General features: G+C 46.1%; 1 protein-coding gene across 5 annotated transcripts in view; it reads right to left on the reverse strand.

The window, feature by feature from the left end:
• CRACR2B (calcium release activated channel regulator 2B) overlaps window positions 1-21,157 on the reverse strand; it is a 46,429-nt gene that overhangs the window by 12,379 nt on the left and 12,893 nt on the right. For 4 of the 5 annotated variants that reach the window (XR_013182734.1, XR_013182735.1, XM_077179953.1 and 1 more), the window contains exons 2-10: window positions 14,434-14,689; window positions 12,880-12,991; window positions 10,029-10,203; window positions 7,701-7,847; window positions 7,305-7,395; window positions 7,085-7,177; window positions 4,012-4,199; window positions 3,255-3,326; window positions 2,770-2,824 (exon numbers count right to left, since the gene is read on the reverse strand). Coding sequence is in view for 3 of the 5 variants with exons in the window: in XM_077179953.1 (XP_077036068.1) it covers window positions 2,770-2,824; window positions 3,255-3,326; window positions 4,012-4,199; window positions 7,085-7,177; window positions 7,305-7,395; window positions 7,701-7,847; window positions 10,029-10,203; window positions 12,880-12,991; window positions 14,434-14,646 (1,146 nt within the window). In the remaining 2 variants the exon portion in view is untranslated. Of the gene's footprint in view, window positions 1-2,769; window positions 2,825-3,254; window positions 3,327-4,011; window positions 4,200-7,084; window positions 7,178-7,304; window positions 7,396-7,700; window positions 7,848-10,028; window positions 10,204-10,818; window positions 10,970-12,879; window positions 12,992-14,433; window positions 14,690-21,157 lie in introns of those variants that run through there. The other variant, XM_077179955.1, reaches the window with a different exon arrangement.

The following is a 21,157-nucleotide window of genomic DNA, read 5'->3' on the forward strand; positions in this document are numbered from 1 at the left end:
TACATATGAAACTGATGTTCAAAAGAACCTCCAGCCACAGAAACAATCCAGCACTGAGAGACTCCCAGAAGCACAAATGTCCCAAGGCAAATGACCCCCAAGTGCATAACAACAGTCCAGTCAACACAGGCAGGCTGTGGTGCAGACAACCAGGGGTTCTCCAGCAGGGACAGAAGGGGAGGTTTTCAGTGTTTGAGCAGCTTCACTCGAGGGCACCCTCTAGCCACACAGAAGGAGGAAATTGTGTTACAGGCCACTGCAGCTGAGTTACAACCTTCAAGTCATCTGTGGAGCAAAAGGACTCCCACACAATCTGCTCTACCAAGACCTTACCTGGAGAGGGAACAGCCTGCAGAGCACAGACTTGGGTAAGAAAGGAGGAACAATGGGGCATGTTTTACCATTGGTTCTGCCATGCTTTATTGGCCTGCCAGGTTTATGTAACATTTGGCTTTTCACCAGGATGATAAAGGGACAGATGCGACATCACAGCTGTGTAACACATGATGACAAGGAATCCACGACAGCACACGTACAAGCATTTTGGACGGGAAAGATTCTGGTTTACCAGTGAAATAAAAATACATGTCAAAAGTAGTCAAAGTACCAAAACACTCTTCATACTCTTCATGATGAACAGACATGAAATTTGCTCTGTCAACATAAAGCATACAAGCATAACTCCATAGCCAGATGGTCACGGGTGTGAAAGTGAACCTGCAACCCCTGGGTCTTAAAAATACCCATCACGGTTTGCACATTGACAGAAATAGCCACATATCTCTATCTGTGACCCAGCCTCTCTTGCCTAGGACAAGAGAGTGCCCCACAGTGCTGTGGGGCCAGGGTCTGCTCACCCTGGCAAGGCAAGAAACTCTTATGAAGAGCAAGGTATTAAGCTGGGAACTGAGAAGAGCAAAGGAGCAGTGACTGGGTTGCTATCAGCCACATACAGCCCAACTCCTCCAACCAACCACTTCAAAATCTTTGCTATGAAAGAACCTCTGTTCACCACACCTTGATTTCATAGAAATAACTCTTCCCAGCACTAAAAGAGGGTATTAAGGCCTTGGGTTTCTTTTTAGCCTGTAAAAGCATTGATAGTCTCTGGCAGAGAGTGTGTCACACACTAGGGATCCCCATTAGAAGGCTGGACTCTCCTTTTTGCTTTTGCAGAGAAGTATTTTTACCCCCCTTACTGTGAGACAGCTGGGGAGCAGACCTTCTGCAGGTGTATGATGATAGCAGCATCTCTGCAAGCCCTTGGAGCCCTGCTTCCCTGTGGACTGAAACGAGAGCAGCCAAAGGAAAAAACCTTATTCCAGTACAGGTGTCAAGTGCCCAGCAAGACACAGCCTTGCCAGATGAGCAATGGTGGCTGGAGCTCACCCTGTGCCTCATTCCCTATTGCCAGTGCTGGGAGAAGGGAGAAAGCAGCCCCTCTGTGCTGTGACTTTCTGCTGGGCTCTCTCTTGGGTCCAGCTGCAGCAGCAGGTCTTAGCAGGGGAGTAGAAGAGAACAGAGGAGAAGCAGACAAGCTTTGCACACACAGAGGTACAGACATGAGCTGTGGTCTCCTCAGGCCACCTGCCCACCCATAGGACCCCACAAGCTGATGAAGCACAACACATGGAAAGAGGACAGAAACCATTTTCTTTGCCTGCTTGCACTGGACTCTGATACAGAGCGGCTGTGTTTTCCAAGAGGGAGCAGGAAGCTCTGGTGTACATCCATGTAGTTAGCAGCTTTAAAAATGAAGACTGAAGAAAAAAAATCTTCCAGATTTCAGATATCTGGAAGATATATACACACATACCTCACCTCTATCCAAAATTGTTACTGACATTATTTTATACAGCTCTCCACCTGGAGAACTCCAACCTCTGGACCAAGCAGGGCATTTTGTCTCCCATACAGGCACAATCCCTGTGTTTCCTTCCAGTCCTTTACACAGCAGTCAGAAAAGCTCTTGCAGCCTATCACACACTGTCCTCCCTGCAAGTCACCTACTTGCAGACCTTCAAGTGCAGAGATCCCAGAGCAGGCAAAGACATGGTGGCAAGAATGGGTCCAAGAGGGCAGAGCAGCTGTGCAAGCAACATTTGGGAACACAGAAGCTTTATAATGAAAAAATAATAAGAATTAAAAATAGACCACATATCTGTGCTTATCTTGGTGCCTGGGAAAGGCCAGGGATTGACAGTTCCAGACGAGAGAGATCCTGCTTTCTCCTAGTTCTCTGAGACAAGGCTCACTGCTGCACCCAGCAGAGTTCACAGGAATGGGGAGCTCCCCAGAGGAGCCTCTGAAAACACCTGCTACAAACTCAGGGGGTCAGAAAAACTCCAAAACCCTCCTGTACTACCCAGTTAGCCAGCAGCATATCAGAGAATCCATCTTCTTCCTCAGCACCCAGCTCCAGGACGCATCCAGCTTCTCTCCCCTCCTTGCATGTGCCCAGTGCCTGGCACAACACACAGACCCACATGTGCAGCAGGCAGCACCCACTGCAGCCCTGCACAAGGCTGTGTGACAGTCCCCAGCCAACGTGCCCTGGGTTAAACCCAGGCAGCTGGCAGCAGCAACCAGCAGAGCTTGCCTCCAGCACGGACACAGAGGCGCTGCGAAGTCTGTATTAAGCACAACACCAGGCCCCGAGAGCTCTTGTCATTGTCCCCCGTGGAAGTGACAGGCCCCCGAGTGGTGACAGCAACAGCAGCAGATGAGAGGAGGGTGGTTGGGAATTAAGGTTTTCTTTCTTAGACTAACCAGCTTCTTGGCTTCAAAGGCATCTCGCTCATCTCGAAGTTTCTTGTTCATTTCTCTGCTCCAAAGGAAGACACGGAAAAGACACAATGAGATGCTTGTCAAAAATTAAGTAAACCTCAACATTTGAAAATGAGAACAGGAACAGAGCTTGGGAACAGAGATAAAGATGTTGTTTATAGCTGGACATGTTGCGATTTCCATGTATCCCAGCCAAGGTCATGGGCTCTACATGGTTGCCTTAGCCAGCAGGAAAGACTAAATTCCTCCAGAGGAGGGATTACCTCGTGAAATAACATAGCCTGTAATGTGCCAGAGCTGGCCAAATTCCACAACTCTGTCTGGACCTAGAAAAACAAGCAGAGTCTAAACACTGCTTGAATACAATTCTGTAGCTTTCCATGGGAGAAATAAGCACAGTGCTGAAACCTCAGCTCCTTAGAGGCATAAGAGCTCAGCATTTCCCTCCAGCCTTCACCAGTTCTCACCTGAGGAGCTCCAGCTGCCGAAGGAGGCTTTGTTTCTCTTTCTGCATGTTCTTGGAGACTCTAAACACATCCCTGGGCAAAAGGTTTTTAAAATAAGGGGAAATAAATTAATGGGTGAGAAAATACAAACATCCCTCTCTCAGGGGCACTCATGGTATTCTCAAAGACAAGGGCATGCCTTATGCTTAGGAGAATTCAGAGGAAGCAGCACTGTTTGAGGAGCTGGGATAGTTGGGTTGTATCAGAGCTCTCCTGCTGTCCTCCAACATGAGAGCAGGCAACTCATCCTCTCCACTTCCTCAGCTGCTGGAAATGGGAAGGATGCTCACTGCCATCTAGATCTGAAACCTCTCAATGTTTTAAATAGGTATTATTAGATTTAACCCAGAAATGGGAACAGAATTGATTAGAAGATCTTTAAAGAGAACATTATAGAGGGGATAGTGAACTAGAAAATACATGGAGAAGCCTCCTCTAGGCTGAGGAACATCTGTATTTTTGTATAGAATTTTTCTAGAATATTTTCTAGAATATATTCATTTCCCACAGGAGGTAGGCAAGAGTAAGCAATATCACTTTCTATTTGGGCCTATGAGACCATTGGGATGCTTCTCCTTTTCCCCAAAAAGTGACAGGCAATCTTCTAATGAGACCAAGGCTCCTAACTAGTGATAATTATTCCTTAACTGCATGCCCAACCTTTCCTTCTCTGTCCATGTCTTTACCCTAACACCACGCCTTTCCTGTTTTTTCTCACCTGTCCTTCTGCTCTTGCTCAATCTGAGCCTCTTTCTGAAGCTTCTGTAATTGTCCTTTCACTGCCTCTAGCTCCCATTTGCTTTTCTCCAGCTCTTCCAGCAGGTTTTCATTCAGGTGCCGGAGCCTTTCGTTCTGCACGCGCGTCTCCAGCTGCTCCGAGTTCAGTGACTGTAGCTGATGTTCCAGCTGCAGTGGGAGAGGAGGAAAAGGAGGGGTTAAACACAGAGGAAGGGTTCTGTGCTACAATCACAACTGTAAAAACAAGCTGAAAAAGCAGATGTAAACAATGAGGCAGAAGGGGGTAAAAAAATCCTAAGTCTACAGAGCCACCAGGGGCATTGAGAAGGTGAACTGGAAGGAATTCTCTCTCATCATGTCAGCACTGGGGACCCAAGCAATGCAATTAGGCACAGCTGAGGAAGCGCTTCAGGCAGCAGGAGCAGCCTCATTGTAGGACTCAGAGTGCAAATGGGGGTCAAAGGAGGACTGGAAAAATTTGGGTGGAAGCAGGGTTGTGTCTGTCGGGACTTATTAAGCAGAGTTGTTGAAGTGCATCCTCTAGTTTAGGGGCTTCCTGAAAGGAGGATATATGGAGGTGCTAGGGGCATTTCAGACTACATCTGGAAAGTGAAGTGATTGGGTGGCCTGCTAGAGACAGGACCTTGGGCTAGAGATGCAATTTAAATGCCACAGGGGCACGGCTGTACTCTATGCAGCACAAGCCCCCAGCACAAATAACAAGCCTGATTTGGGAAGTTCAAAGCTGCTGCCATGTACTCAGCCAGTGATTCAATTCCTTACAAATGGCTGTCATAGTCTGGGAAAGAGACAGACAGATGTAGCAGCCAAAGCTGCCCATCTCAGATGACATGGGAGGGCATTCCAAGAGGGATCATAGTGACACTGCAGTATCCAGCCAGCCACACCAGCTAACCAGAGCCCTCTGCTGAAGCTGCTGCTACACAGAAACTCCAGCATCTATCTTAGAACTTACAGCCCAAAATAAAAGCATGCAATCCATGCTTATAACTAGAAAGGAACACCAGGAATCAGGTCTGATCAGGGTAGCAGGTGGCAGAGTCAGCCTCCACATTTACACCTTCAGCTTGCCTTTTCTCTCAGCCTACTTTCTCTCCCTCTCAAAAGAAAAATAAAGCAGCACACCATGGCAGAAGATAAAATGCCCTTTTTTTCTTGCTGTCCTCCGCTCTGCCAGCACACATGTCCAACTGTCAAGAGCAGGAATGAATAGATCTGACGTTTCCTAGGTTCCTTGAAACACAACCCTCACCTCCCTCGTCACTGAGGATAGAAGGGCAAGCCACACCCAGCTTTGCCTGGAGTCCTCCACTCCTGTGGACACTGGGGAATATTTCAGCAAGACTACATGTGCTGAGCAGCGGAGTTGAGACTGAAAACCAGCAACTCCTGCTTAAAGCTTCAGATCTTTCAATAAGCCAAGGAATCAGCTTTAAATAAAGCCCCTCCCTAAAAAGCCTTCATCACGCTCAACTCTCCCGTTTATGTGGTCTGTCCGTGGAAGCGATGCTGTAGAACAGCACCCTGACAGTACTGGTCTTAGGCCACAAGAGGGACCCGATTATCCACACAGCTCAGTACAAGCCTCAGTTAAGAGCACCAGAGCTGACTATTTAAGTAACAGCAAGTTTCCATGCAGCCCAAGTGTTCGACTCTGATCCTCAGCAAGAGCAGATGCTACCCAGGAAGAGCATGCCTGAGCTCCTAACTATGGTTCACTCCCCCCATATATCCCTCCCATCTATGGTACCTGCACTAGGGATGCTAGAGGCCACATCTCTGACTATTCTTCCTTTCAATGAATATTTACAAGCCTATTTGTTTGTCCAATTCATTTTTGAACTGCTGATACTACCTGCCTCTTGGGGCCAGAAGTCCAGCACTGATATCTGTATAAAGAAGAGTGTTCTTCTAAATCAAATTCATACTGGTCTCATTGAGGGTCCCTCACCTTTGCTGTTGCAGGACTTGGGGAATAACAGTTTGGTGTGGACCTTATCCATCACTTTTCTGAGTTCATAAAGCTCAAATGCATCTTCCCTCAGTCTCCTTCTCTCCAAAATCTTAAAGTCTAGACTTTCCTGGTTTCTCTTCCTGACACAAATTTTCCATTTTCTTAATAATATCAGCACTCGGTATCTTCATACTTGAGAAGGACACAGTAGAATTAGAGGAGACCAGAACTGCACACACTGAAGCACATCAAAGATGTGGGCAGCAGGAAATACATCCGTATCTTATTCTCAATATCCTTCCTCATGGCACCTCAGTTGTGCTGGCTTTTCCAGCTGCTGGACAATGAGCTGGTGATTTTAGAGAAGTCCTGTTTCATCCACATCACAGCTGGGTATCCAACAGGGATAAGCCCAGTCTCCAGCATCTTGTAGGTACCTGCCATGACTTGTTTCTGTGGAGGGGACACATGTCAGTTCTTGAGACACCAAGGAAAAAGATATCTGGAATGGACCATCCATGTCCATGCTGGGGATGGCAGGCTAAAGGGAAGCTTATGCTTTGATCTTTTATGTGACTGATCAATCAGAATCTCCTCAAGGGCCCAAATGCAAGTATACAATATGTACCTCTCTAAGTGCCACAGAACTGTTCACTCCAGGTCACTTTGGAGTAGACAGAATACAAAAATTAGAGAAATCTGGCTCTTTTATGTCCACACACATCTTCCTTACACACCAGAAAAAGCTTCAAACTCAAACTCACAACGTTCAAAATTTTACCCCATCTTCCTTGCCAGCATTGTTCAATTGATAGGAAGATTGTGCCAAGAGAACACAAAGCAGGTAAGAAAATGCATGAACAAAACATTCACAGAACAGCATTGCAGCTGAAGACAAACCAATTATTTGACAAACCATCTCAACACCTTCAGAGACAGGAGAGGACTTCACTAGCTAGAGCCAAATTATCTAGTGCCAAACCCTCAGCAGCTGAACACCATTTTCCATTAGAAAATGCCTGACCAGAAAGAAGCAGAGGGGGATGCGCTTTGTTAGAAAGGATTTGGATCCCATTACCTTCTTCTGGCGGTAGAGGATTTTCTCCAGCTCCTGCTCTTTGTTGTGCAGCTCCTTCTGGAGCAGGTTACTCCTGTCGTGCCTCAGTGCTTCCTGCAGAAGTAAAGACACACAGCTGTGCACAGCATCCAGCACAGAGCTGTTCCTTGGCCACACGAGCCACCACCTCTACTTCAGAACAAAGGAAGGTTGTCTTCAAACCAAGAGAGAGAGAAAGTACCTGGCAGACCAGCCTCTCCCTTTCTGCTTTGATCTGTTGCTCCATTTCTTCATAAAGGCACCTGACTTCTCGATCATGATCTGACTCCTTCCTACAAAACACAGGTACACGCAGGTCAGGAGAGAAAAAGAGTACAGAAAGGAAAGAGGAGGGTGGAAACAGATTCCTATTAACAGCTGTGTAGCACTGAGTGGGATTTCAACCAGACTGAATGTTATGGGTGAGCACTGCTGCAGAGAAAACCCATGGGAACAGACCAAGATAGAGTCATTTTATTACAGCAAGAAATATCTTTTTTACTGGTGCATCCTGTAAACCTTGCATCTCCTTGCATCTGAGGCAGGATCCAAGCATCAGCTGGCTCCTGGCAGCAAATGGTCATGATGTTCTCCTTACCTCTTCAATGCTTGCTCCATAGACTCCTTCTCATGATTCACCTCCTTTATGTACGAGGAAACACGCAACAGAAACTCTTCAAAATTGGATAAGAGCTCTGGACGCTCCTTCCGTAGGCGAGCCCAGAGCTCCCGAATCTCATGTGGGCTGCAGCAAGCGCACAGGAGAGAAGGAAAGCAAGAAAGTTACTGTGTCATCTCATGGACTGCTATTCCAGCTCCAGCATGCACTCAGGACAGACTGCCATTCTCCTGTGATGATCTCTGTTACACCATTACAGCAGAGAGGGAAACTGGACAGTGACAGAGCATGCATGTGGAGTGGGATCTATTGTGAGGTCAAAATAAAGGAAGTCATCTGCAAGAAGGAAAGAAAAATAATCTAGGAAGCAAACATGGAATGATTGCTTTTCCAAATATTCATAGATAAATCTGGTGTCTACATTAAGATTTGGAGAAATGAATATTCAGCAAATTTGCTGTGTGTTATGGTCAAACTGTTATAGCACACAAAGTTTAGCACACATCACACATCATTGGTGTTTTTCTTACACTCAGACTGTACTGGTGGCTGCAACAGTCCTCCTTATTTTTATTACAGGTTTGGAAACTGAGGCACAAAAAAAGATGCAAATTTGCTGAAGTGTCACATCAGGATAACAATGGAGGAAGCCCTGGAAAACCAAAGATGTCTTTTTCTGAACCTGCAATAATGATTACACTCTTTTAACATTTAATTCATTGCAACTTGAACACAGCACTTCCAAACTTTGTTCCCAAAGAGTCTTGTAAGTCTGCAGACATCACTTCATGTTTCTTTTTAGGGAAGAGCTTCTTTAATTTTTTTTTAATCATTAAACACTTTGGAAAAATTGCCTTGAAAGATACAGAATAATTATACCTATAGTCAGTATCCAAATAGTTATTTTTCTTTGTCTATATATTTGTCTCCCTTAGTATTCTTTGGGGAAACACACAAGCAAAACAAACCAACCAAAAAGCTTTTGACTTCCTCTGTCAGTTCTGCAGGACAGCCTTCTTTTTCTGTCCCAAGTTTAAAAAGTTATAGCACTTCATCAGATCTTCATATTTGAAATAAAAGAACATATTGAGTCGTGTTAGGAAATGAAACTATTTCTTTCTAGAAAAAAGCAGTGACAATTTTTCATATTCCTGCTCTCACCCCAATTAGCTTCTGTTTGATATTACTGCTTTACAACAGCTGTTTTGGTACAAAGATGTGACATGTAGTAGCTACTAAACTCATTGCATAAAACTGCCAGTAAGTGGTCAAAATAAAACACAAGATAATTCTACTTTGCACTTCTGCTTCTCAAAGCAGACTTATAAACAGTAGAGACTGTTTTCCCAGAACAGTAATATGGCCTTTCACAGGGTCATCCTGTTGTTTGAAGACTAACAGCTTTCCAGAATTTCTTCCAGACAGAAGTTGTTTATCACTAAAACATGCAGGTGCTTTGCATCACAATGAAAATAAGGAAAAAAAAAAAGTCTGTTTTGTGACAGATGTGTCTCTGAAAGCAGCAAACTCCATCACTTTCAGCTTCTGTCTCCAATCCTGTCCACCTCCTTCCCTAACCTGGACTGCTTCCTGCACAATGGCAGTTGGAGTACAAAGCCTGAAAAGGAGGACAGCCAGAGATGTAGTTGGGCACCCCAGCTCCTGCAGATGTGCATCAGTAAGAACCAGTTATGCATAATGCCTCATGTTGGAAAGCCTAAAAATAGGCTGGATGACACTGGGGCCTGCAGACTCTACTGGGGCTACGTGCAAGGGCATTAGCACCAAGTCTCAAGGCTCACAGGAGCACCCCTTTGCCCAGTTTAGCCTTTCACACTCTTCAAGATCAGCATGGTCCCAAGCAGCTCCTCAAGCACAGATCCTTCACAAAGACTCTTGGAACTGATTGTCTGAAAATACGTGAACAGTCACACACTATTTTGGAACAGAGAGCACACTCATCCTCCTTACCTCAGCTAACCCTCACATGCTTCTTTTCATTTGCTGCCTGCGCTGGACTTGTATGCCTCCACCTGTCCCATTTTACAGCTGTGTTACAAACTTGAATTTGGGAAACTCTGAAAAGCACTGAGCTAAAAGTAATTGGTACCTGATGAGGAAACCCAGACCACACTGCATTTGCTACCAAGCGTATGAAAACCCAAGGCTGAAGTGCAGAGAGCCCAAGCAGCGCTTTGGAGAGCAAGCAGCTCAGTTCACTTCTTTGGTCTTTTCTGGTACTTTGAAGTTTCGGTACTGCAAGGTCAAAACAGGGTGGAAGCAATGCCGTATGACTCCCCTACTTACTCTTCAAACAACTGGGCTGCTCCAAGCTGCTCCATCATGGAACAGAATCGTTTCTCTTCATCATCATCATCTGCAGGGTCCAAGTCATCTGACCAGCCTGACTCGAAGGTCTCCTCGTGTCTGGAGTGATCCATTCTCCCAGCCCCTTGACACAATTCAATCCCTATTAACTTTCCTGGTGGAAGGTGAAGAGAAGAAGAATAAACAAAGTCAAATTGGATGTCACTGAATAAGCTGTTATTTACATGGCAGCCTGACAGAGCTGCAGGAGAGGCCTCGTGCATGCCGCCGGTGCAGGATACAGCTCCCGGACAGTGAAGCGCCTCCGCTCTGACGTCCCGAGTGATGTCAGTGTCCGTTCGCAGTGCTGGGACTGAGCCTGGCCGCCAGCCCAGCCCGGGCTGCGGGGCTCCGCTCACATCTGTGTGCCGATGAGCTCCACCCAGGGCCCGGGCTGCGGGGCTCCGCTCACATCTGTGTGCCGATGAGCTCCACCCAGGGCCCGGGCTGCGGGGCTCCGCTCACATCTGTGTGCCGATGAGCTCCACCCAGGGCCCGGGCTGCGGGGCTCCGCTCACATCTGTGTGCCGATGAGCTCCACCCAGGGCCCGGGCTGCGGGGCTCCGCTCACATCTGTGTGCCGATGAGCTCCACCCAGGGCCGGCGCTCGCAGAGCGGCGCTCGGGGCTCAGCCGCGCTCCCACGCGTTCCTCCGGCCTGCGTGCCCGGCCCCGGACTGCACCATGCAGCCGCTCCTCCGCTTAAAAACAGGAGAGGAGGGGCTCAATACCCTCTGCTCTGAGCCAAGCGCTGCGCAACAAGGACTGCCTCTTGCTAGGATTGTGTAGAGCAGGATGAACTCGCCCTCCAAGCACCTCCTCCTGCCCCCGTCCCACGTCCAGACGGCCTCCAGCTATCGGGATTGTTCCGTGCTGAGAATGCCACGAGAACCTCCTGCTATGCGAGGCATGTGACAAATCCTGGTGCTGGGAACAAATCCTTCTCAAAGAAGCAAACCAAGCAAACCTATCCAAAACACAGCCCCTCATCTGTATACAGAGGTCAGACCTTCAGCAGGAGCTACTCTTCCTTTCCAAAATACATCAGCTTGGTTCAAAAGGCAGAAATTACATCCCAACTACAAGATAAGGAGTCAAGGATGTTCACAGAGTACAGATGAGAACATGAAGCTACTCTAAGGGGGAAAATATCCATAGTTTTTATACTTCGAGGACTCAACTTTACCTCTCCTTACCTCTGTAAATCCAGAATTTAGCTGCTTCTCTCCCACTCTTAAAATGTGCTGTAAAAAAACTTGCAATGTGGGGATCCAGGCCCTATTTAGTTAAAACCTGATGATCAGACAGTTAATTAAGGAGAATGGTTTAGATTAGGCACTTTTGATGTCTGCTTTTGAGAAAGAGTCATTATGTCTCATTATTTCTCTTTTACAGATGGGAAAATTGAGATGGAGATGGGAAAATTGCGGTAGAGAATGATCTGAAGATTGTTTTGATATCCTAGAAGGAGCAAGGAGCCCTCTCAAGAAGCAGACCTGATTGCAGCTTGAACTGCTTTCCCTTGATTTGCTCCTGCACACTCCATAAGAGAGACAGCCAGACCAAACGCTTGAGTTAGGGCCAAAGTCAGTCTGAAAAGGATTTCTGTGATGCCAGACACAAAGAATAACCATAAAAAAATACAGAAATTAAGTGCTTTGCCTAGACTGGAACAAGTGCCATGGAGCCAGGCTGCCAGCATAGGGTGATACAAAGAGAAAACTTGCCTACCTCTCCCAGCAATGGCACTGAGGCAGATGCCCTCATGATGCCCATGGGACAAATGCCTCATACAACGAGATTTGGGAGTAACCAAGTCATAACAGAGAGGGCACCATGGATGCCAACGTGCCCAAATTATGCCCATTAACCTGCTACATATATGGACTGGAAAGCCCCCACTCCTGACAGGACTCTTGTTTCTGCCAAAGAAGTGGAACCAGACAAGAAGGACAGAGGCACAGGACAGGAACAGGTGTAGTCAGCAGGCATTCAGTGGAATAAAGCAGTCCCTGTACAGGCTGGCCCAAGACACACTTTACTGAGTTAATTTAAATGAAATCTTTGCAACTTCTCCTCTCACAGTGGCTGTTTCTGAACATTCAAACTGCAGCCTTAAAAAGCCCTCCCTCCCAAGTTGTGAGAAAGCTAGGAGCAAACATAATCTGAGCAATCAGGACAGCAAAATTCAGGAGCCTCTTCCATCACTTCTGAAAACCCTAGACTACCTATGCACACTTGCTTTGACCTGATCCACTTAACACCTCTGCATGTCGAAGGGAGGCAGTGAGAGGTGCAGATTTTCTGAGAGCTGACAAAGCAGATGAGCACTTGTGCTGCTGGGTGAGGACTCTGGTCAAGGATTAGCATTCTCCTAGTGTTTGGAAAAGACAGCACTAAGAAGGCAACAAAGGCTTATTTGCCAGTGTTCTAGCCTACCAACGAGACTACTAATGCCCTTGAACAGCACGACTACCAGCTAGGGACAGTTGCCAAAAGGGATATTTCCATGCAGATGAACAACTTTCCAATCAGATAGCCAGGCACAGTTTGCAGCATGTACCCTCTCCAGCAGGAGATGTTCTGTGGCTGGCTCTAGCAGGTAGGCAGCACAAAGCCTCCAGGAGAGGGATACACACCCACCCTCTCCAATGATGCTCACATGAGCATGGGGCATTGTCCTGCACAGCTGGTGCAGCTTCAGCAGAGCCACTGCACTGTCTTTCTTACCAACAAAAAACATCCTGTCACAGGTGGGCTTTTTCCTTCCTCTGCCTCTGTGCAGTCCTTACCTAGACCCATGCTGAACTCCACAGGTGTCAGGTATCCTTTGTTATTCTGTTCCAAGCTGTCAAAAACAGTCTCCAGCTGCTCAGGGGTTAGGGGGAGTTCACTCTGGAGCCGCTGCAAAGACAAAAGAATGCACAAACTTGAGGCACTGCTCAAGTCTTCCTTGTGAGTGTCCCTGCCATCCTCAGCTCTGGCCCACAGCAGTGTGCCCTTTCAGCACTGCATCCTGCCCAGGGTGTGAGAGTCTGCCTGTAGAGTGAGTGATGACACAAACACCTGTCTGGAGTCATTGATGTGTTGACTTTTTCCATTACTGGCTGATTCAACCAGGACTTCAAAGAGGGAATTTCAGGTTATTTTGTTTGGAGAAAGCTCAACCTGCTTCCTCCCCCACTACAGAACCACTGTCTCTAGTTCACTGCCTGCCTCCCTCCTCTCCTGCTCAGAGGTGGCACTGCCAGCCTCCTGTGACCACTGCTGCTCCCAGGAGAGCTCTGGGCACACCAGGTACCAGCTCCATCTCTTTGGCCAGGGACGGAGGTCAGACTTTGTTTTCTGAATCCTTCTGGATTCAGTTCCAAGCTCTTGCAGATCCTAAAGGAAATGTTCAGTCCATAACAGTGAGTTAGCTTTGCTCCGTCACCTTCTGCCTGCTGGGACTGTATCACTACTCCCATGGACAAAGAGCAAAACAATTCCCCTTCATAATGCACATCCAGAGCACCTAGTGGGGAAGGGCACCCAAAGAAACGAATAACAAAGGGGTGTAGGCTAAAATCTCCTAACTGTCCATTAAACATGCAGCTTTACATAAAAAAACTTAATAAAAATTTATTAATATAACTATAAAAATTAGGCATCACACAACCCAAAGCAAAATGAGTCAATATTTAAAGTGGCATGAACATGTCAAGTGTTATTTATAGATGTGGGGAGAGATGGGGCAGGAGAAAAACAATCCACATGTAACCTTGCTGATAAACTTTTAAAGCAGAAGTCACGAAGAACTATAGGGAATTTGTTAACAAGTACTTTTGTAACAGAAAACAGCAAAACACATAATTGTAGACCAAAGTTATAGTTCAGGTCTAAGGTGAATTTTTGGATTAGGCTTTAACTATGATTGTGTAACTTTGTCGTCTCAACTTTTTTTAGAGAGGTTGATGGATTGCTCATTGTGTAGGTTTTTGGGGGGACTTGTTTCAGGGGTTTTTTTAATTAGACCAAAAATTTTTTTCCCTCCAGATTTCCCATCCACTACATACTTGATGTTTGTAACAATAGTCATAACTTTTTTAATTTTATGCATTCCATAAAAATTTTGACTTGCAGTCCCACTTGTCTCAGGAATTCCCTGGAGGTGTGAGGCCCTCCTGGGAATTTTAGTTCCTAGCAGGTGTCTGTGCCAGAGTTTGGTTCTTAGAAATCTGAATAAGACAGAAGCCACATGCACACCCACACTTCCCAAGAGTGGAGGCATGCCACATTGTCCCCTGTTTTGCCACCCATGACATCACAGATCCTCCCAGGACAGAGGAAGAATTTTTTTCCCTCACCTGCATGTCCACCTTGGTGATAAAACCCTTCTCATCCTTGTCACACAGCTGGAAGAGCTCCCTTGCCTTCTCAAGCATCTCCACCTGCACATCTTCCAGTCTGCTCATTTGGCTGGGAGGAGAAACACGAGGAGCCACCCCATCCTCCTCACCCCCTTCCTCTTTTCCTTCCCAGCGGACGTATCCCAAGAGCACTCCACTCTGGTTCTCCATCTTCTCAAAGTCTTCTTCCCCCAGGCAGGGCCAAACAGAAGAGCTGTGGGGCAGGAAACAGAGAAAACCCAGTCAAACATGATCCTCAACTTCCAAGCCACACATGATATAGTTAAATGCCTCGATGGTTGACAGAATATTCAGCATCTGTATCTGGACAAAATAACCTCTGAAGTCCCCTCCAACTCAAAGTATTCCATGGTTCTATGAACTGAGCACAGGGGGGAAGGGAGTTTGGGTCACAGACACATCACACTGAGGCACACACCACATTTAGATTAAACCCTGCACGCAACATGGATGTGCTAAGCCTTCCACACCTCTGTCACCCTGCACCCAGCAGGGCGGCTCTGCTGCCATCTCTCCTCCTCTGCCTCAGACCCACAGTCAGGTCAGAGTTCTTTGCTGGTGAAAGCCAGCTGCCAAGGGAAGGTTTCAGTGGAGACAAGGGGTGGGAAGGGAACATTAAAGCACACAGGTAAATCTGCATGGGAGCACAGTGAGAGTCCCACGGCAGCTAAGATGGGGCTCAAACGCTGCGAGTGCTCCTCTCTGGTTCCTCTGGCAATAACATGTACTTTTCCTTCTCAACATGTACTTCTCCTTCTCTTGTTGCTTTTCTGCACCACACCTTCGAGCACCAAACCTGCATTAAAACTGCAAAAACCCAGAGCAGGATGAGAGCAGATAAGAGGATGATCTGTGCAAGTGACAGAAGAAAGAGAAGAAATGTCACTCCCAGCCCTCTCTCCCAGCCAGGTCTTCTGTCTGGCCTTCCACCTCTGACATTTTCTTGTTAACACTTTCCAAATAGCAGCTCCATCTTTTTCTTTTTTTTTTTTTTTTTTAATGCTGTTACAGTACAAAGAAAGGTCAGACAATTCCTACAGTGGGAAAAATTTAATAAGCTGGGCACTCCTGACCTCTTGCCTTCAAGAGTCTGTTTTGAGAACTCATGAGCTGCCAAACAGAATTTTAATCTGAAACATTCACCTTTATAGGAAGGAAACCACAAAACTACGGAGACATTTCAGAGGCCAAAGAAAATATTTCCCATCACTTACAAGTACCTAAAGCAAAAAAGGAAGGGGAGCACCCATTTCAGCTTGGCACTGTGACTGTAAAAATGCCTACAATGCATCCCTACACCAAGCCACCTTCTGACTTACTGGTCTCATGGAATCAGAACCTTCTCCAGACAGCTCCTCTTCAGCTACACCACCACATTTTTGAAGGCTTGTTGCACTGATTGCTTTAGATTTCTCTGTCTGCAGACTTGTTTTCTGCATTGCAGGGCAGAAGTGAGCTGTGCAAGCAGGCTGAGAGCAGATTTAAACAGTGCTGGACAAAGAGGGCTTGAGGGTTGGGTTGCTTACGTTTTTTTAACCTCCAAGAAATTAAAAGCCACGTACAGATGCCACGATAACAAACAAACTAATTCTGTTTGCACTCTTGGTACAATGGGAGGATAAAGAGCACGATGGCCAGGAAGAATGTCACATGTGAGACTGATATGAAGCTGACACAAAAGGAGAAGGCAATTACGCCCCACGCTCTCTGACTCCGTTTGTTACTGCTGGCCCGTGAGCCCGCGGGTGGTTCTGCTTCACAGAACAAGCAGAACGCTCCATTCCCCCTTTCAAATCGCTGCTTTTCCAGGGCACCTCTGCTCCAAATAAATATCTGCTCAAGTGACACCCAGCTCTGCAGAAGACTACCTATAAATGGGGACTATTATATGTTTCTAGTCAAGTAAACATCCTCAGCAAGCAGTGGACACAGAGTTGGACACAAGCTTTGGGGAATACAGCAGAGGAAGGAAAGGGAGAAAGCAGAAAAAATAAGGAGGCAGACCATGTTTTTCTCTTTTGCTCTTTCTCAAACAAACCCTCCTACCGAGCACTTTTTGTGTTATGGAGCCAACACAGCAAAATTTGGAGATTACAGTTAGATTCTATACATTAGCTGGACAGTCAGCTTGCCTCTGATGGCAAATCTGTATGTGTGAGTAGTAAAGAAGTCAGAAAGAAGACCAGCTTACTTTCCACGGGCAAGTGGCAAAGCTGGCCTTGAAAGAAAAACAAAAAGAACCCAAATATCTTATGCTTCCTATATTTTACAGGTGATTATAGTGAGGAATAACAGCCACACTGGTGAATGATAATTACTGCCTTCTACAGGCCACCTTTCTGAAGTTTTTTTTCCAGACCCATTCCTTTTGCAAAGATACAGCCTCAGCACAAGCAGCACCCTGTTCCAGACAGCAGCAGGGGTAGAAAGCAAAAGGGATTTCAAAGCAAGAGCCATGACATGATTGTAGAAAAAAAAACAGAATAAGAAAAGGCATAAGTATGCAAAGTTTTCTAAAACATCCCTCTGGCTACCTAAGGGACACTGAGGACTCCAGAAATAAAGATGACCTTACTTTTTATTATCAGCTTCATCAGTTCTAGAGCAGCCCACACAGTTGACTTCTCCCCAGCTTTGCTGCAGCAAACAAGAGGTGGTGCAAGGAGGATGTTCTGTTCTCTCTCAGAGACATTTTTTTGAAGCTGAAATCCAACCCATTACATCCCTACCTCTAGCATTTCCTCGTTTTATCAAAAGCCCAGCTGCACCGTAGCTCCCAAACACTGGCTGAGTTAAAAGCCTCTTAATTAGAAGAGCTGACATGGGAGCCTGCCACGGACAAAAGTCTGAAAGGATTTCACTCGTGTAAAAGACCAAGCCCATTAATTCAGTGTTCAGAGCAGGAAGTCTCTTGTCCAAGCTGCTTCAAGTGGCTTCAAGCCAGATGTGGCTTTTTCAATGGTGAGACAGCACTTGTAGGGGAACAAAGCAGCAAATAAGGGAGAGCCCCAGAAAGCAAAACACATGCAGCTCTGATGGACTTCTGTCCCAGAAGCCTGTGACTGAGAAATTCTTCCTCTCAGTCCCTGTTTGTAAGGGCTCTGCATGGTGCAGGTGGGGCACAAAGCAGATCTAGTCTAACAAGTGCCGTCGTACCTTCCCCAGTTACAGATCATCACTGCAAAGGACTGGGGCAGCAGCTTCATCAGCATGATGCACAACATCACAGAAGGACCACTTTGAAAGAGACTGAGGTCATTGGAGTACCAGAACTGCAGACTGGCATCCAAAAGTGAGGCAAGCAGAGCTGGCTTAAGTGCAGGAAGATCAGCTTGGGAAGAACCATGCTTTCCTAACACAAGGGGCAAAGGCAGAGAAGATCTGTACAGGCAGCTAAGGCTTTTGGTCAGGCAAACTTGCCAGGCTCTGCCAGAGAGATGAAGTCAAGCCACCTCCAGTGACAAAGCCAACGGTTGTTACCAAAACTTCTTGGCAGGATTAGTTTTTCCAGGTCCCTTCTGGCAGGAAAAGGTCAGCACCAGTAAAAATCAATTTCCACATCTAATCTGGAGCCAGGAAAATCTCTGCATCTTGAGCTGTTGATTTCCATCATAAAAAGGTGTGCAATGGGTCACAGCAGAGTTGGTCTAGCCCAGCATCCTGCCCTCAACAGTGGCTGTGAATGGCTGGTGAAGGAAGAGTTACAGCAGGGCAAGCAAAGAGAAAACTTCCCTGAAGACATCTGCCAACTAATAGCCACTGTCAGCCTGGGGCAGTTCCTGAGCCAGTGGGTCCTTCCTCATCTTCCAAGACACTCCAGCCTCCCTTTGAAACTGTATGAAAGCATTCACTGTTGCCATGAGCATGCTGACAGAAGCAGGGTGCCTGCAGCAGCCAGTGCGTGCTGACAGAGCTTCATGGGACTATTCCTCTTTTCTGGGTACACCTGTTCAACCAGCATCAACTCCATGAGAGATGGAGTCCTAACTTCAAACAAGCCCTTCACCTCTGGGAACCGTGCTGGAGACCAAAAACACCTCTCCCAGGGCTGGAAGATATAATGGGAAGATGGGAGTGCAGGGGATCCAGAAGGCTCCAATTGCCCTGGTCAGCAATGTTCTCCTTGAGCCCTGTCTTCCCCCATCCCACAGGACTTGAGCCTGTGCTCAAGGTCAGCTCTGATACTGCACAGTCCAGGTTTGGGCAGTGTCCAACACCTCAAAAACCTGATCCAGAGCTATGGATTATATCAGGTAACTCCTGCCATAGTACGTTCTGGGGCTTAGCAAGCAAAAATTCACCTCCTCCCACAAGATGACTTTCCCAGAGCATGGAAAGCAAACAAGTCTCAGACACAGCACAGGAAATTGCCTGCCATAAAGTCAGCTAGCACCAGCTCCTGTGTTTCTACACTGAGGAAACTCAGACCAGTCCTACATGACTATTTTAACTACCTAAGGCATAAACTGAGGTTTGTCCTCTGCAAAGCTGTGGCAGAAAGTCAGATGGCTCCCACAGGCTTGGCATTGTTTAGGAAAATCATAAGGCTTGAATTTTAATCCTGACTCAGCTGGCCGTATGGCCGTGGGTAAGTCACATCACCTGCCTCTGCCTATAGACTGTCAGCTCCTCCAGTTTGTTTCCTGATGCTTGTGACAGCTGACACTTTAAGATTCAATATCTGGAGACTGATAGTTACATGTGAAACTCAAGCATCCAAAGTTTCAAAGCCTCTAAGCTGAAGAATGAAAAACTTGAATACAGAAACTTGCAAATTTCAACAGAAAGAACAGATACAAGTTGCTTTTCCTGGAAAAGGGAGGTGCTGCTTTCAAGGTAGCACTACAAGGTCATAATTTCCAATTTATTGCCTAAAAAAACTTCTCCTCTTGTAGCTGTAAGCAGAGTTAAAGAGGTACAGGAAAGTCATGGATAAAATGCTATCAACAGCCAAGCCCTTATCTAGGTGACCCTGACCACCATGTGCACATGACAACTTTGGGGTGTTGGGGTTTTTTCGGTTTTTTCCACAGCCCAATGAGAAGGAGGAAAGTGAGGAATGCAGCCAAATTTCCACAGCTGGTCCTTAGATGACCCTAGTTACTGCAGTGCATTGTGCATGCACTGAATACACTGCATTCCTAGCAGTCCTCCCCAGTGCAAGACAATGAACCAACAGTTAATGAAGGAGGGAAAAACTAAGCACAACTGGCTGAGTGGCTTACCCAGGATTACAGAACCAGGCCAGTGTTTGGGTCCTGTAGAGGGAACCTATAAGAGAAAGCTTTGCTGTACCACTGAATTTTTGGTGACAGAGTGGTAGAAGGTAAAATTAAAGAATAGTGTATAGGTGTACCACAAACTGAAGTGCTCAGATACTTGCTGGGAGGTTTCCCAAAAGACATCCTCCTGTATCTCCGCCTAAGACAATATTATTAGAAACAACAAAACCACCCCCATACTAAAGCTAAATATTTAAGCCATTTATTTAAACAAATCAGAAGAACACACACCCTTTTCCTTTCTATCTTGATGCAGAAAAAGAAGTCTTACAACTCCAAAGGAAGGAATTCACCAGGTGTTTAGGCACACAGTGATCACACTCCTGGTGCATACGCTGGACGAGACAGGTTTGATTCCATACATGAGAAGTTATTACAGAAAGAGGAGATGAAGGGCTGGGTAAAGGATCACTGCAGCAGAAGTGATCACTGTTGCTCCAGCACATTAAAAATGCACAACAAAAGCAGGCCAAGATGCAGTAAAGCATTTGTTGCTTGGTCATGGAATGGAAGCATCCCTCAGGAGCAGGAGAGCACCAGGTAAGTTTTACAAGAAAAGGGCAATAAAAACTTTACAGGTCCTTATACCAATTTATATCAAACATATGCCACTTGCTCTGTTTGTTCTACCTACCTTTTGCTCCCAAGGTTTTGAAAGCTAGCAATTGCTATAAAAAGTGCTCATTGTAGGTCACAGTCACATCTACAAATCCCAGATTTTATAGCACTGTGAGATTCAGTGATCAAATATAGGTATTTACAGTTATTATCCTAGTTGTAGGCAAAAAGCACATATGCATTGACAAAAATCCCAGCAATACAAAACTGACAAGGTAAAGGCAGAGCAGAGCTCTTGCCAGGGAAAGACACTGACTGCTGTGACAAACCGGCCTCCACAGATGCTGAATTTCCAAAAGCTGCTCAAAGGAACTAGGTACTCACTTGATGAAAATTATTTTTAAAGGCTCTGCCAAGGCTCAGCCTGAAAAGGCTGGGAGAAGGGCAAAAAGAAAGTAGTTATTTCTCTAGTGTACTTTGTTCAAAATTAATTTTGCTCTTTCCCTTCTCTAGGAAATCTGTTTCCGTTGTTTGGAATTTGTTTGGGTGGTTGTAGGGTTCTCCCTTCCCAAAGGGAATGGCAGGAAAAGAAATACACTGAAAAATGAGAAAAACATCAATTGTTTTGTGAAAGTGTTTTTCTTTAAAAAAACCTAAGAAACCCATACACACCCTAGGCAGAAAGTCTGAAATCAGGTGTTCATATCTAGAGCTACACTTTACTCTCTCTCTTTTAATTGCCTGCACTTGACTGTATCCCTTTAAGGAAACAGGAACAAATCCAGGAACCTTTGAGTTGTTTATTCAGCAGGGGATTAGCT

The sequence above is a fragment of the Agelaius phoeniceus genome, chromosome 6, assembly GCF_051311805.1.
Source record: "Agelaius phoeniceus isolate bAgePho1 chromosome 6, bAgePho1.hap1, whole genome shotgun sequence".
In the NCBI taxonomy this organism is placed as follows: Eukaryota; Metazoa; Chordata; class Aves; order Passeriformes; family Icteridae; genus Agelaius; species Agelaius phoeniceus.